Raw genomic sequence first — 14,918 nt, forward strand, 5'->3', positions numbered from 1 at the left:
CAAAAGCAGCACACTGACACTAAAATGTTTCTGTAAGCCCGTTAGTTTTCTTGTCTTACACCAACCTCATTAAGAAACAGACTACATTTTTGGAAATATAACTGTTTTATCAATCAAAGTACATTGTACACTTACATGGCCAGCTTACAAACTACTGACCACAAAGCCTGTCATAAAGGGGGTCATAAAGGGGGATTTTCTGGACTGGCATTAACATTATGGCCAAATGTGAAGCAATAAAACTGTAATGTAACCAAGGATCTGCCATAGACGCCAACCAGAGTTTCTCTAAACCAAACTGCACAAATTCTTCCAGGACTTTGAATCTGAGCTTCTAACAACTCCTTGTCTAAACTCCACATGCTAAATTGTGTTGAACTTGGACTCGCTGGTGGGATTACTGGGGGCCAAGTGCATGCTGGGATGTGGTCACAGCTACGACTTACCGGTTCCAGTCTCTTATTCCCACTGAGATGTGAAAACATAATTTGCATTGGTTTTCCTACAGACTTTAATAATGATTCATTTTGTTATCCTAGTTTGATGTGTTTAAGTAATATAAACTGTAAGAGTCCAAGAGGCATGGAAATATTAGTGTAGGAATTTTATTTTTGACTTAATTTGATCAATTTTGTATTGACACTAAAGACTTATTATGACATAACCTTAAAGGTGCACTGTGTAACTTTTTGGTTGGTGGTTCGTCACCTTCTTGTTTCTATAGATATGTCATTGCTCTGCCTGGAATGTTCCACAGTATGACATTAAACAGATAGATTTTTTTTATTTATTTATTCAGTTTTTCATGTTTTGTGTAAAAAAAGAAACAAACAAATACAACCAATGCAAAGCTTGGGGTGCTATTTCACTGCAGTAAGGATGTAGAAGGTGGATCAAGTCTCATTTGTCTATATTTCAACCATTTTGTCCAGCGTTTGAGGAAGAAATGTACTTTGAGTTGTAGAAAAAAAGTCAGCATATATTTCTTCTATGATATCGAGCCACTGATTCACTGACGGTGGGTCCTCTTTAAGACATCGTCTTGTTATTGCTTTTTCTGATGCCAATGGTAGAATCTTAAAAAGGTATCTGTCCGCTTTTTCGATCACTTCTCCATGCGGAGCCAAAAATAACTTTGGGTTCTTGGGGGCAACATAAGTCAAGATTGCATCTGTTTTTTCAAACACATTGTCCCAGAATGATTTTTATTTTGTACATGTCCAAAAAACATGAGAGTGATTCAACTATGACAATCAAACCCTTGTATTCTGGCTGTAATTTGAGGAGGAATGAGTTGTTGTTTGCTGTGTGCTGCACATCAAAAGCCAATCATCCTCTGGTAAAACAATATTCAGCTCCTCATCCCATTTAGATTTAACATAAAATGTGCTGTTACTCTTCTGTATTTGCAGCCATTTATGAAGTTTAGATTTGATAAGCATCTGTAAATACATTTAGAAGAACAGCATTACTGTTATCATCTTGGCTTATTTTCAGTTGCTAGTGGTTTTGTCTAATAAGACAGGCATTCTGACTGTGAGCAGTGTTGCCTCTCCACGAATGTGACCTGTAACTGGAAGATAGAAAAGTTTAATGCCATACTGTGAAACATTTCAGACAAAACAATAACATGTAGAAAAGCATTTGATGGATACTCCACCAGAAAAGTTGCACAATGCACCTTTAAAGTCACAAACCTTTTCAAACTTGAGTAGAAATTTGTTTCACACGAGACACACACCAACATACAGAACATTAAATATTATTAAAGAAAAAGAAGATAACATCCACATTTTAAACTTTCAAAAAAGCAACAAAAAAAAATTAAATACAAAACTGAAACTTAATACATTCCAGGAGATTCAGAGGTCTCGATATGCCTGTATGAAAATGTGAAGAGTAAATACAGCCGTACTGGAGTGATGTTAGTGGGAGTGCAGTTGTGTTGAGAGGCAGCAGCAGGTTGTAGGAAATCCCAGACTTCCCTCTGTCTTGAGTCGTCAGTCACACAGGATCAGCCTGTGTCTCTTATCTGCACCATGACTGATTTGAGTGAGCTGCTAATGAACACGGCCTCCGCAAGTCTGACAGCACATTCAAAGATAGGACAGAACTGCCGCCTCTCACCTAAATTTTATATAGTTAAATCTCATATTTTTGAGGCACTTTGACAATGCAGACTTGTGAAAAGGTTAGAGTGTAATGAAAAAACAAACAAACTGCATTCAGACTGCAGGGCTTAATGCTCAATTTGGATTTTTCTGTGAAATTCGTTTTTTTTGCGAGGTTGTTCACATTTCCAATTCTATGCGACTTGTATGTGATCTCCAGTGTGAACTTTAAACGCCCTAAAAGTGTCCTGCATGCGCATTGGAGGACACAATAATGCAGGGCTTGTCTCCCAAAATACAGTCCAGTTATTTGTAAAATGGACAGGTTACACGTCCACGGAAGCTTTGTTTGTTTGAGTCTTTAGCCTCCTTCTATTTGGCTCATAGGCTCTTTATTTTTTGTTGACATTGGAGCTAGGACCGCCTGTAGCCGCGCTTGACCATTTTTTGGCAATCACTTCAAAAACTGCCTGGTTCCGATAAGACCTCTCCAATTTTGCCTGAATACAGCGATCCTCCCAAATATTAATTAAGTCGCTAACCTCGCCCTCCATTGACTAGACTCCGAGCCTGACGTTTAGGTGGGATGAATGTGACCTGGCTGTTCAGACTGAAGTCACATGTCAAAAGATCAGACGTGTCGGTTTTAAGACCACATATCCAAGTGGCCTGGGTCGCATTTGAAAAAATTGGACCTGTGTCGTTCAGACTGTTATTAAAAGATCAGATACGAGATCACATAGGAGCGAAAAAATCAGATTTGGGTCACTTCAGGTTACAATCCGCAGCCTAAATTAAACTTTTGAAACATACAAATCTAGTTCACGATTTTCAGAGTTTCAATTTTTCCCAGATTGTTTCGACACAGGTAGAAATACAAAGATCTCTCCTACACTGTTTTCACGTCCATAAATCATCACTGGACTTGTTTTGACTGTTCCTGACGTCAGGCTGGCAGTCATGTTGTATAAATGGCAATATTTTTCATGGTTCATTCCTACTGCTGACAGAAAATTATGTGCTAACACCAAATCAAAGTAGAGGGAGTGCAGCTTATGAAAAATTAAGTTTTATAGGCATTATTTTAGTCATGTAACATGGTACTACCAAAGCCAAGGTACACAAAAGCATGTTTAAAGGCCAATAGCAGTACAAATATGTGTCCTATCCTATTCAATAAACTTGTTCAGACTATTCCATTATAAGATCATATATATAAGAGAGCTAATTACCAGCTGCATTGTCTGAACAGATGTGTGTGTGTGTGGAGGGGCTTGAGTGGGAGAACCGCAGTGGGCCAGCATGTTGTGTACTCAGCAGATTCCACAAATACTGTGCTTTCTTCAACAATATACAGCCCCCATGTAATGAATCTCTGCTAATACGTGTAATGAGGCCATATTTGCTTGTTCGAGGCGTTATTTATGTATCTGAACCCGTCAAAACAAAAATCCACTGAGAAATGTTTTGAGATGAAATTGACAGTGGATTTAGTTGAGAAAGTGGATCAGACCAGAGCGTGACTTATGGATTCCTGATGGCATGTGAGTATTAGACCCAGGGGTGTAATAGGCTTCAGATGGGTCCCTCTCTCACAGTAAGCCAATGCTAACAGATCATATCGCCCTAAGTGTGAGGGCCGCTGTACAGGCGGGATCTATGGAGCTTAGCGCAGATTACAGAGGCCTGGGTGCAATTTGTACAGGAGAGATCAGCCACAGATATGAACAAGGCATGTAGTGAAGGTCTGATATAGTTCACACATCTACAAGGGAATTTTTCAAATATGTCACTCAAATTTGTATTTTTTTTACATTGCAATGCACATTTTGTTCAATTTTTTTATTTAAAGATTTTTTTCCAAAAACAGACTAAAGTAAAAGATTGTGTTTTGATTCTGGATGCATTTATTGCATCTGAAAAACATACAAAAACATGTCCTTATTGTCGGGCTTGCATTACCACAAACCTGACTCTTATTTTGCCTGGAGGAGGGCATGCTTGTTTCCATGGTAATCTTGTTCATTTGGAATCATGCAGCTGACTTTTCACCTCTGGAAAGTTACATACTATCACTTTAATTGATTGATGACATTATAAAAATATTATTAGCTTCCACTGGCTGGATGTTATTACATTTTATATGAACCCACTGTTTGTCAGTAATTATCTTGAACCTTAAAATATGTCATCATTATTATCAAAAGGTAATTTATATACCATAATTTCTGGACTATTGAGCACACTTGAATATAAGCCACCTAAGCTAAATTTTAACTAAAATTTTAAAATTGTACATTTATAGGCCACACCTGAATATAAGCCGCAGGTGTCCATGTCTTCAAGAACATTTTCAAGTTCGCAAGCTTTTATCGTCTTTTTGCATTGAGTCAGTTCGTCATTCTGCCGCCGCCAAAATCTCACCATCGACTCATTGATGCCGAGCTCACGTGCAGCAGCTTTGTTTCCTTTTTCGACAGCCACATCAATCACCATTAACTTAACTTAATCAACTGCATCATCTGTATTTCTTTGTGTATTTTTCATAAGGAGTGTGTGTATGAAGTGCAAAATAACTTCAAAACACAATCAAACTAGAATCTTCCTTGACACATCACTCTCCCCGAGCTCTACAGCGCATGTCTCCTGCAGAAATAATCTCTGTCCTGTCTGTGTCATTCAGTGTCTTGTAGGATTTCATCAGATTTCAGTCTCTCTTGGGAGCAGGGTTAATTGTATTGGTCAGGTATGAGTGGATGTCCGGCTACTGAAGTTTGAGAGTTTCTTCTTGTCATTTACGCATACGGGTAAGACATATCCCCCTCACTAATGTTCATTTAGCATCATAACTTATTTTATCACACGGTGATAAACAGTTTGAGTGCGCTGACAATATCACTAGCTAGTGTAGCAACTTCATGTTAACCCTAGAGCTATGTGTTACCCGCACAGACAGCGGCGCTTTCTGCACTCAGGCTGTGCACATCCGCTGTGTTACCAAACCATAGACCATATATATGAATGGACAATGTGTCAAACAAATAATCTGTCCATATATTCGCCGCATCGTTTTTTAAGCCGTAGGGTTCAAAATGTGAGAAAAAAGTAGAGCCGTATAGTCTGGAAATTACGGTAGGCTACATTTATATTTTAGGAATAGTATGGTATGTATGGTATGTTATTTTTCTTTTGTATATGACTTTATTCTTAAGTTTTTTGTTTGTTTGTTTTGTTTTTAGTTAGTTTTTTTTGTTTGTTTGTTTGTTTGTTTTGTTTTTCATTATTATAATGTGGAAACATTTGTACCTGATAAAAAAAGCAGCTGCAATGAATCTTGAAACACATAAAACAGTAAATCATTTTAGATTGCAGCCTGTTGTGTAGTACAAGAGAAACCAACTTGTCTTTCCTTCTACGGGAATATGAAATGAGATAAAAGAGTACTTTTAAACATTCATTTTAAAAGTACAGATTATCATGACTTACATGAAGGCTGTAATATGTTCACTGAGTCAAGTTCTACTTTTAGAAGATGACGTGTGAAACCAGACCCTACTGTAGTTAGCCCTATAAGGAACTGACCTATGATTTGAGAATAAAAAGATATGCTCCCAAAGCCTCCATAGACAAGATTTTTTTTTTTACAAATCCATCATCAGTTTTTAATAATTTTACTTTTCATTTGGCCTATAGTTCATGCTGTATGCCTTGCACTTGTCAGCTGTGCTTATATTGACAAAAGCACAACCTCAGTGCCACCTTTGTTTAATTACTCTGGACATGGGAGTGATGACAGACACATAAAGATGCAAATAAGCAGAGGATCTCTCAGCGACGGCCCTGGGTTCTCTCACAGTGCGTGTGTGCTGCTCCCTGTAAACATGGCTGCCTCTTTGCCTCTCTGTGGTGTGGGTGTTACAGTGGGTTTTGACACCTCAGTGAAACCAGATGCACACATCGCGTGTCGCATGGTTTGGCAGTAGTACAAGCTCCTATGGCCCGGTGCATGCTGGGAAATGAGACACATTGAAGACAGATGTGGATGCTTCCCCCGTGAAAGACAGAAAGTGATATGGACATGGGAGTGGAACAGGGTGAAAGATGGGAGACATGGTTTATAGCAGAATTCTCTCCAAGTTGGATACTCAATATTGGGTCCTATATCCATGAAGGTATAACTGAGTAAAATACGGTTATTGTTAAAAATGTTGAATGTATATTTAAAAAAAAAAGAGTAAAGTCTAAAGAATATATCAATATAAGCTCTGTCTGAGCTCTTGAGTGTTGCTTCACTGTCATCTTGCGTGCTTTTAGAACTGCAAGAATTAGCACGAAACAAAAAACTAATTTGGATTTTTCTGACAAGTACTTTGACATATTTTTATAAACTAGGATTCTATTCAGAGTGGACATTGTAAACAACTTCAGGGGGCATTTGAGAGAAAACTGAAATAAAATTCAATAAACTAATCCCAGTTCAGAACATGTTTGTAGAGCTCTTATAATAGGTAGATTTCATTGCGAAATATTGAGCAGCCGTAGTTTTTAATGTTAATTGTATTGCTGTCATACTGGGGTATTTGGTCTCTTTTTGTATATATGTATGTGTATTTCTATGTGTCTATTAGTCAAAGATCCAGATTGATTATTCTAAATGTGTTTTTTTATAATCCTAGGTGTGCCTCTGTTGCTCCACCTCTAGAATTTTTAAGATATTAGAAGAGAACTGGAATAGAAACTGACATCCTTCAAATTGTTTACTTCCCATTTGAATATCAGTAAAAAACAAAGGTCATGAGTGAGTCGCACTGTGAAAGTCTCCCATCTGTCAGTGCGCCTCCACCTCTGTGTGTACTTAGTGTATACTGTATAAAGTTGTGGTACTACAGTTGTGGTATTTGCGTACTGCATATTTGTGGGGGATTTGTGTGGAGCTCTGAGTGATTTACGAGAAACAGAAGTGAAATGTGAAAGCCTCAAACGGGGCAGTTCGTGTGGTGGATATAAGCAATGTTTATGGAGAAACAGCTTCACAAACTGAACACAGAGTCCAAATACTAACATGCCAAGTCAAATCAACTTGAGTACTTCATTCACGCAAACAGGTATTATACCTCATTTTATCTGCCAAGCCATTGCACTGAATACAATAAAAGGTCTGTGGCCACTTTTAATTTCAAGATTATGTATGTGTAAGACAGTACAGTATTTTTTGAATTATACCAACCATAGTAAAGTTTAAAAGGCCCATATTACATTATTTTCTGATCTATGCTCATGAACAGACCTAGAGTTGTGTTTTGTTTCATTCATACATGTTTAACACACAAACCCTTAGGCTGAGTTCTTCTCTCAAATGGAAAACAGTCTGTTCCACCTTGTGATGTCGTGGAATTGCCAGTCTCTTCTTAACAAAAGGTAGAAGGTAGCCATTAACTGGAAAAATACCATAACATAACTTCACATGGAGCGTTTTGAGCTTTGAAGATGCAGATAGACTAATGATAAAGGATTACTCAAACATGTGTGAATGAAACAAAACATGGTGATTTATTCTTAATTGCAAAAACAATGTTATCCCATTTATTTATGTTATAATTTTGGCTGGCTCTCAAGATGATTAGAAAGTAGAAGGGATGGGTTTCCAGCTGCTACAGTCCAGTTGGTTTGAATCTAAAATGCCTCTGATCTGACTCCTCACTAAACCTGGCACATGCAGACAATCCTTAATCAGTAGTATAATCAAACCATAGGTTGAAATTATTTGGATAATGGAACGCCATCACCAAAAACAATACTCTGTGCTTTGAGAAAAATCAAATCATGAGCTCAACACTACCTTTTGTTCAGTAGAAAATGGTAATTGTAGGGCGAACAGTATCTGAATGATTCAAGTGAAGGTGTGTGGAGTTTAAATACGCAAACTTATTTCTGTATTACCACATGACATTACAAGGTGGAGCAGAGTGTTTTCTGTCTGAGAGAAAAAAACTCTGCGTGTTAAACATCTGAATGACACAAAACACAATTCCAGGTTGTGATGAGGAAACACGAAGATCCACTGATCGAAACATTTTCATTTATTTGGGAGTAAGTGTGCAGGCTTTTCTCATTTTCATTGATGAGGAAACAACATTAAAACAGATCAGAAAACAGTATTATGGGCCGTTTAAATTAATATTTTTATGAACTTCTTGGAGTTCCCCTAACCACTGCTCTTCTGAGATTTTGCTGGACCCTCCCATGGTGTTCCTTACAGACACTGGGCCACACATAGTTTTCTTGTCACTTTTCATCACCCGCTCGAAGGTCAAAGGTCATCTCATGCTAAGGAGCTGTGTGGAAAGAGCTGAACTGATGCAGAGCTGCTAAAGACATGAGGGGCGGTTCAGCTGTCAGTGTCAGATATACAACACGGACATGCCCATCACATATTCTCTTTTGAACTGAATATTTGTGTAAAAAAAATACGATAATTTTCAACAAATATATAGTAATATAAATAGTAGAAAAATATATAGAAGTAAAATGATTAATCGCTTGTGATGGTGCTTTGCATTTCATTTATTTTTTATCACTACAAGACCATTAACCAAAAAGAGAAAAATGGAAACATAAACTACAGAACCAATGGTATTTCAGAGCATATTTATAGACGCAATTGAAGCAGAACAGTTTTTGCAAAAGAAATTTTGTTACAAATGCAGTCAGGAGTGAGATGAGATGTCCACAAAAATGAGAAAAGGCATAATTTATTATAATAAATTATATGGTTCATTTCACAAACTTGGCCTCTCAGTTTCTTTTATTTTATTTCATATTTTTGTGCTGCTCTTGAAGCCAAATGTAAATAAACTGATGGAAATGAAATGTGCGCACAAAGAAGCACAAAGAGATGTTGCCCCATTTTTAATTACATCTTTTCCACCATTGTTCTCATTCCAGTAAATAGTGATTTTGATTTGATTGCAATAAATCCTGCAGTAATAATGATTGGGGACATAACTGTATAAATTGGGTGAGCTCAAACACAGCAGTGGGTACAACAGCACATGTTAGAACTCCCAAACCTGCCTCCTCTCTGCTGTCAAACCACATCTGCCCTTACAGTTACCTCACACTTGGCACCATGTATTTTGCCTGATGTGCACCTAATAATGAGACCCAGTGCTCATCCCGGAGTGAACAGCCTTTGCCAGGTTCAATAACTATGTCATACATCACTGCGGTTGTGTGTGTGTGTGTGGTGGTGTGTGTGTGCGGTTGTGTGTGTGATGATCTGTCTGTCTCTGCCCATTACTGTCTCCAATCCAGACCCATCCTTTATCCCAGCTGCTCTCTCATTGTGCTCCCTCGTTATTTCTTTTGCATGAGTTTGAAAGTTTAGCTTGTGTTTTACTTTTCCTCATTATTTTAGTGAGATGAGGCTAATGGGCACACTGGGGAATCGTGCTGTAAGGCCATTCCAGAGACATTGAAGAGCTCCATAATTAACTAAAGGAGATTTATTTATGCGCCTTTGTTTCATTATTTAGTTTATTCGGTTTATTTAGTTGGAATGTAGTCTCGTTCATTTTGTTAATGTTGTTTATAACTTTTATGGACTTGAGTTATGAAATATGTCTAAATTGTGATAACTTCTTCATTATTATATATTATTGTATAATTCAATTGTATCATTAAAATGAATCATTGCCATCTTTGCTTTTTGTGGAGTTTGCATATTCCTATTTCTGGGTGCACCTTAAAAATGCAGCAATTAACATATTGTCAACCTCAGTATAACAAGATAGTTTTTGTTTTTTTGCTAAATTTACTTTTTTTTCCTGTTCTATTTTTAATACTGCTGCATCTGTAGGTTTCTTTGGCTCTGTTCTTAACCAATCAGAGCAAGTTTTACAGCAAAAAAGCCCAAAACAACAACAAAAAACAAACCACCTAAAGTAAAAATAATATCCTGTTTCTAAGTAAACAAATGAAGGGAAGTTCCTGCCTGTTATACCAACCTTTAATGAATATAACCATAGCATAAATTCGTAAATGAGAACAAAATAATGATCTCCAAATGTTCTGGTGTGGTGTGTGTGTTACAAACCATATTATCGTGCTACATAACAAACCCCATGGGCCCTTCTAAAAACAGAAGTATAGTTTGCATGTGATGCTGCTGTGAAGGCCAAACTGTCAGGGCCTGCTCAGTCTGTGGACAGGCAGATGTATCATGTGTTTGTGTGTTTGACAGGTGAAGACTAGCGCTCCTGTCAGAGGCCAATGACATGAGGACATAGAATCTGTTTAATGAAAGCAGTGATGTTTGGGTGATGTTCATTTCTCTGGGTCCCAGACTGATGATAAATAAACTTCTACTGTGTTAAGTAGTGCTCAAGATTAATCAGTTTGAATTAACGCAATAATCAAATCGCAAAGGCTTTTGGAAATAACATAATTTCCTCCACAAACAACAAAATAGTTTTTTCTCTACTTTAGATCCAGTATGTACAAACATGTTCTGAAATGTGATTATTATATTAGTTTGTCAGTTCATATTTTAGTCATTTTTTTCCTGGACACATTTGAAAATTCTTGTCAATGCTTGTCAGAAAAATTGGAATTTGAAATTTTTCCCAAATCGCTCAGTCTTTGTTTTAGACATCCAGAGTCTCCTGCCTCATTTTACAAGTCTCATGCTACTTGTTACTCAGTTCGTGTGGCTCAGATGTGGATCAGGCTGCACAATTTTGTGGAGTTGGTCCAGAAGTGAACCAGATCTCTCTAAAGCCCAGATAGTACCCTGAGGACTATTCACATGCGTTATCATGCCTCAAACTCCTTTTTACTGAAATTACAAGCGTTTTATCTGCAGTGCAAAGACTATGATGTACTGTTGACACAATACTAACATTTTAAACTTGATTTCAATAGGAATACGCTTGATACTCAATACCACAATGTTAATTAAAATTTCTCCTTTTTAAATTTTTATAGTTTTCAACACAAAATAATTGCACTTTTTTATGTTGTGATCTAGTTCTGATACAAGATCATTCTAAAAGTGTTGTGGAAATGTCCAATAGAGATAGATCAACAGATCTGGCAGATATTTAGACTTTTTAAGGTCTTAAAGGGACACTTCAGAATTTTGTACATAAGACCTCATTTCCTAGCCAGAGTGTTGGAGACGTGTGGTGACACTTTTTCAAATATTCCATCCTTGGATTTGCAGAGGTCGCTGGTGCTAGACTAGAGCATGTCAATGGCCATAGTTATCATGCCACTAAAAACTGTCTTACCCACTCCACAAAGCACCCAAAGCACTTATTATTAAATTATATTATTACACCAGACTGTCGATGTAAATGTCTGTGTCAATAGAATAATTTTATAAGTAAAACCAACCCTGCGTTTGAAGGATTTATGTCTGAGCAGTACCAGCGAGTTGAACTTCCTGATAGAAAGCTTGGCAGTGGTGGCAAAGTAAAATTCCACTGCTGCTGAGAAAATAGTCCCTCAACATGCAACAATTCATGCAATGCAAGGTTAGTTTTATTTTAAACATTATTCTATCAACACAGACATTCACTGGCGTAATAATTGATTTGCTTTAGGTGCTTTGTGGAGTGGGTAAGACTGTTTTTTGTGGAAGGCTAACTATGGCCAAATGCAAATAGATAACTACTCAAAACGTGACTGCACTGCTGTCTTGAAGGTTTGTGGTAAAAAGGGACTTTAGGTGAGTTTGTCGTAAATTAAAATGACATAATTTGGCTAAAAAATAACACAAATCAGCCATATATGCAGTATATTGGCTCAAAAGATATGAGCAGAGCTTATCAGCCATCATTTTCCCTGCATTGTAAACATACTGTATCTGCACTGGCCATGAAAAAACATCACAGTCGATCTTTAGTGTCCAATTTCATTGTGTTTATATACTTTTTTTCAGTATTGACACTGGCTCAAATAGATATCCTTATTGGATACTAGTTGAACTATGGTTTAGCAACTGATTTTCTGTACTTTTGACACCTGTACTATGGAGGAATAGCAACAGTTTCCACTCACAACATACACAAATAAAGGATGAATTTGAAAAGAGTTCTTAAATGGTCCCATATTTCAAAAACACGGTTGGATTAACGCAGGAAGGTTGTAGTTAATAATTCTATGGAAAGAACACGGCGGCTGGTGAGTGGTGAATGCCCAGACTTTTCCACATCTGATGATAAGTACGTTTCCACCTGTCTCAACACAGACCCCCTCCGTACTCCTGATTACACACAAATAAACCTGCCTATCTAGTTACATGTCTCATTTGGCCTGATTTAAAAAGCAAGGATCTGCATGCTCCAGAAACTGCTCGAGTGCAATAAAAGCACGACCCATTTGTCAAATCATTATCATTCGTCATCATTCATGCTTATTCAAAGTTCAATCATTAATTACTGCTTAGTATTACTTACAATCACAACTGAATAGCATCTAACATGTGGATTGCAATGGGCAAACACTAACAGCATATTGTAGTAACTTGAACTGAAATATCTGGTCTGAGCCAAATAATTAAACTAAACACAACAGGGAATTTTCACCAAAAAGCTTTACTTTGTGAAGTTTTCATTAGTTTGCGTGAGTGTATATCATGAATGTTATTAATGGCTAGAGAAAATGGAAAGATAATCCTTTATAGCTCACTGGCAACTGCATAAAGAAACATGTGAAGGGCTGCCAAACTAGAGCATACTGTAGGTAATAAAAAGCTTATAGAAAATGACTGCCCCACCATGAAGTTGGTCTTACACACAAATACATAAGACCATGTCCATCAAAGTTGGGGTTCCAGACTTTTTTCTTAGCATACAGCATATTGTAAATGCTGCTTACAATTTATCTATCTCAAAGCAACAGTATAGCCTTTTAGAGACTAAAAAAAAAACTCTGAGTGGACTTGCATGTCCACAAACCTGTTCCCTTGGAAATTTTGTTCTTTTGGTTTTAAGATTCCACAGTATGGCATAAAATTTATGTGGTTTTAGCTTTCAGTTTCCATGGAATCCTGTAGGTGACATTCCACCTCCAGAAAGTCTCATACTGCACTGAACACTAGTCCAACACTTGGTGAATTCTGCTTCACAATGATAGGAAGAGCCAACATTGTAGCATCAAAAAGACAACGTAGCTATGAACACTTGGCTGCCACAAGCCAGTTTTCCCTGTGGTAACTTTTCTGACACCTCCTGCTTAAAACCCAAAAAGTCAGAAAGATCGTGAGGCTCCACTTTCACGGTCTGTATTCATACTGAAAATCAAGATCAAGAGAGCTTTTGCCCTTCTGCTCCAAAGGGATGCACAGCAATGGTATCACCAACAGTGAAAATTTGCTGAATAGTTATTTGAGAGATGCTGTGTTGTAAGGAAATAAGTGTCATTTAAATATGAGTGTCCCTACACTGGTATCTGTTAATATTTGCCATCAGAAAACAGTATCAGATAGAAAGTCAAAGTATCGATATCAGTATCAGAACTGAAAAAGCTGGATTGTGCATCCCTAGATATAAATACTTTCTTCCACTGTTTGAAAATCAAGTATCTCTGCTTTAACATAAGAAAAACTCAATCACTCTAGTGCCATAATCAAAAGTGCCCCTCTTTACCTCCAGTCTAAATTACCTGGGATAAAAGTATAAACTTTATTAAACAAAATGTGCTGTTCAAATGAATTACAATCACTGAGTTGGATCCTAGTCAAACTAGTGTCAAGCTGAAATACTGCTTTAATCTAAAACATCAGAACCAATAACTCAGAGGAAAACAGAACCTCAAATCCACTGCACAGTTTCACCCAAACAAAAGAGCCGCTGCTACTGTGAGGTGGCCCCGGGGTGCCCTCCATGATCCTGGGCTGAGTCAGGCTGGATCAATAAGAGAGCGAGGGGAGGGCATCTGGCTCTGCTCTCCTGACAGAAGCCTCACAGTCAGAGGTGGTTGACGGTTCAAATCTCCACAGGAGGCCGAGGTGAAATTGAGTTCAGTCAAACCGGGGTGCCTCCTTTTCTAACTTTCAAATCCTGACGACTCCTACACTTTTGGCAACCTACAAAAAAATAGAAAGTAGGAGTAAGTTGTCAACATGTTTTGTGAAGCAAAAAGTTAAACGTTTGTCACACTGATTAATATCAGATGCATGGTAAGGAAAAGAGTATAGGGACTGGGTTGTGCTGATGGTTAAGACTAGCTAGAGTTTGTTAATAATAATAAATAAATAATAATTTAAAAAAAAATAATAATAATAGTAATACATAAAATTGGAACAGTTCCATATTGAAACCCAACCTGTCACCATGACAACGAACAGGAAAGGCAAATAGCAAAGAGAGTTAACAGTCATAGGATATTCTATCTAGGCACTACTTTATCTGTATTAGTTTATTATTACTTCAACTGTGATTACTATTAGAATTTTATTGGCATATTTCCCAGCTCTACTCCAAATGTTGTTCAGATGTTCCTATGGTAAAACTATGATACCTGTTTATCATTTTTTGTATTGTGATTCACTCCTCCTTACCTCTCCACTCTTATGTGTCTGCAGATCTGGTGTCTTCTAACCGCTCCCTGGTCTTCAGTGGACATCAGGGACATCTCTCTGTGTCTTCTGTGTTTTTGGACGAGTACAGAGACAGGCTGTTCATCGGAGGGAAGGACGTGCTCTACTCACTGCTTCTCAAACCCACAGGACAGGAGTCAAAGGAGGTCAGGAATTTTTTTTTAAGACTTCAAGGATTTTATTTTATTTTTTTAAATATATTT

The 14,918-nt window shown here is 37.4% G+C and overlaps 1 protein-coding gene across 1 annotated transcript in view; it reads left to right on the forward strand.

The window, feature by feature from the left end:
• sema3bl (sema domain, immunoglobulin domain (Ig), short basic domain, secreted, (semaphorin) 3bl) overlaps window positions 1-14,918 on the forward strand; it is a 99,621-nt gene that overhangs the window by 16,180 nt on the left and 68,523 nt on the right. The window contains exon 2 of the mRNA XM_020922335.2: window positions 14,701-14,861. Coding sequence (XP_020777994.1) covers window positions 14,701-14,861 — 161 coding nt within the window. The remainder of the gene's footprint in view (window positions 1-14,700; window positions 14,862-14,918) is intronic.

Source organism: Boleophthalmus pectinirostris, unplaced genomic scaffold (assembly GCF_026225935.1).
Source record: "Boleophthalmus pectinirostris isolate CB_2022bp ecotype Guang Dong unplaced genomic scaffold, ASM2622593v1 HiC_scaffold_8, whole genome shotgun sequence".
Lineage (NCBI taxonomy): Eukaryota > Metazoa > Chordata > Actinopteri > Gobiiformes > Gobiidae > Boleophthalmus > Boleophthalmus pectinirostris.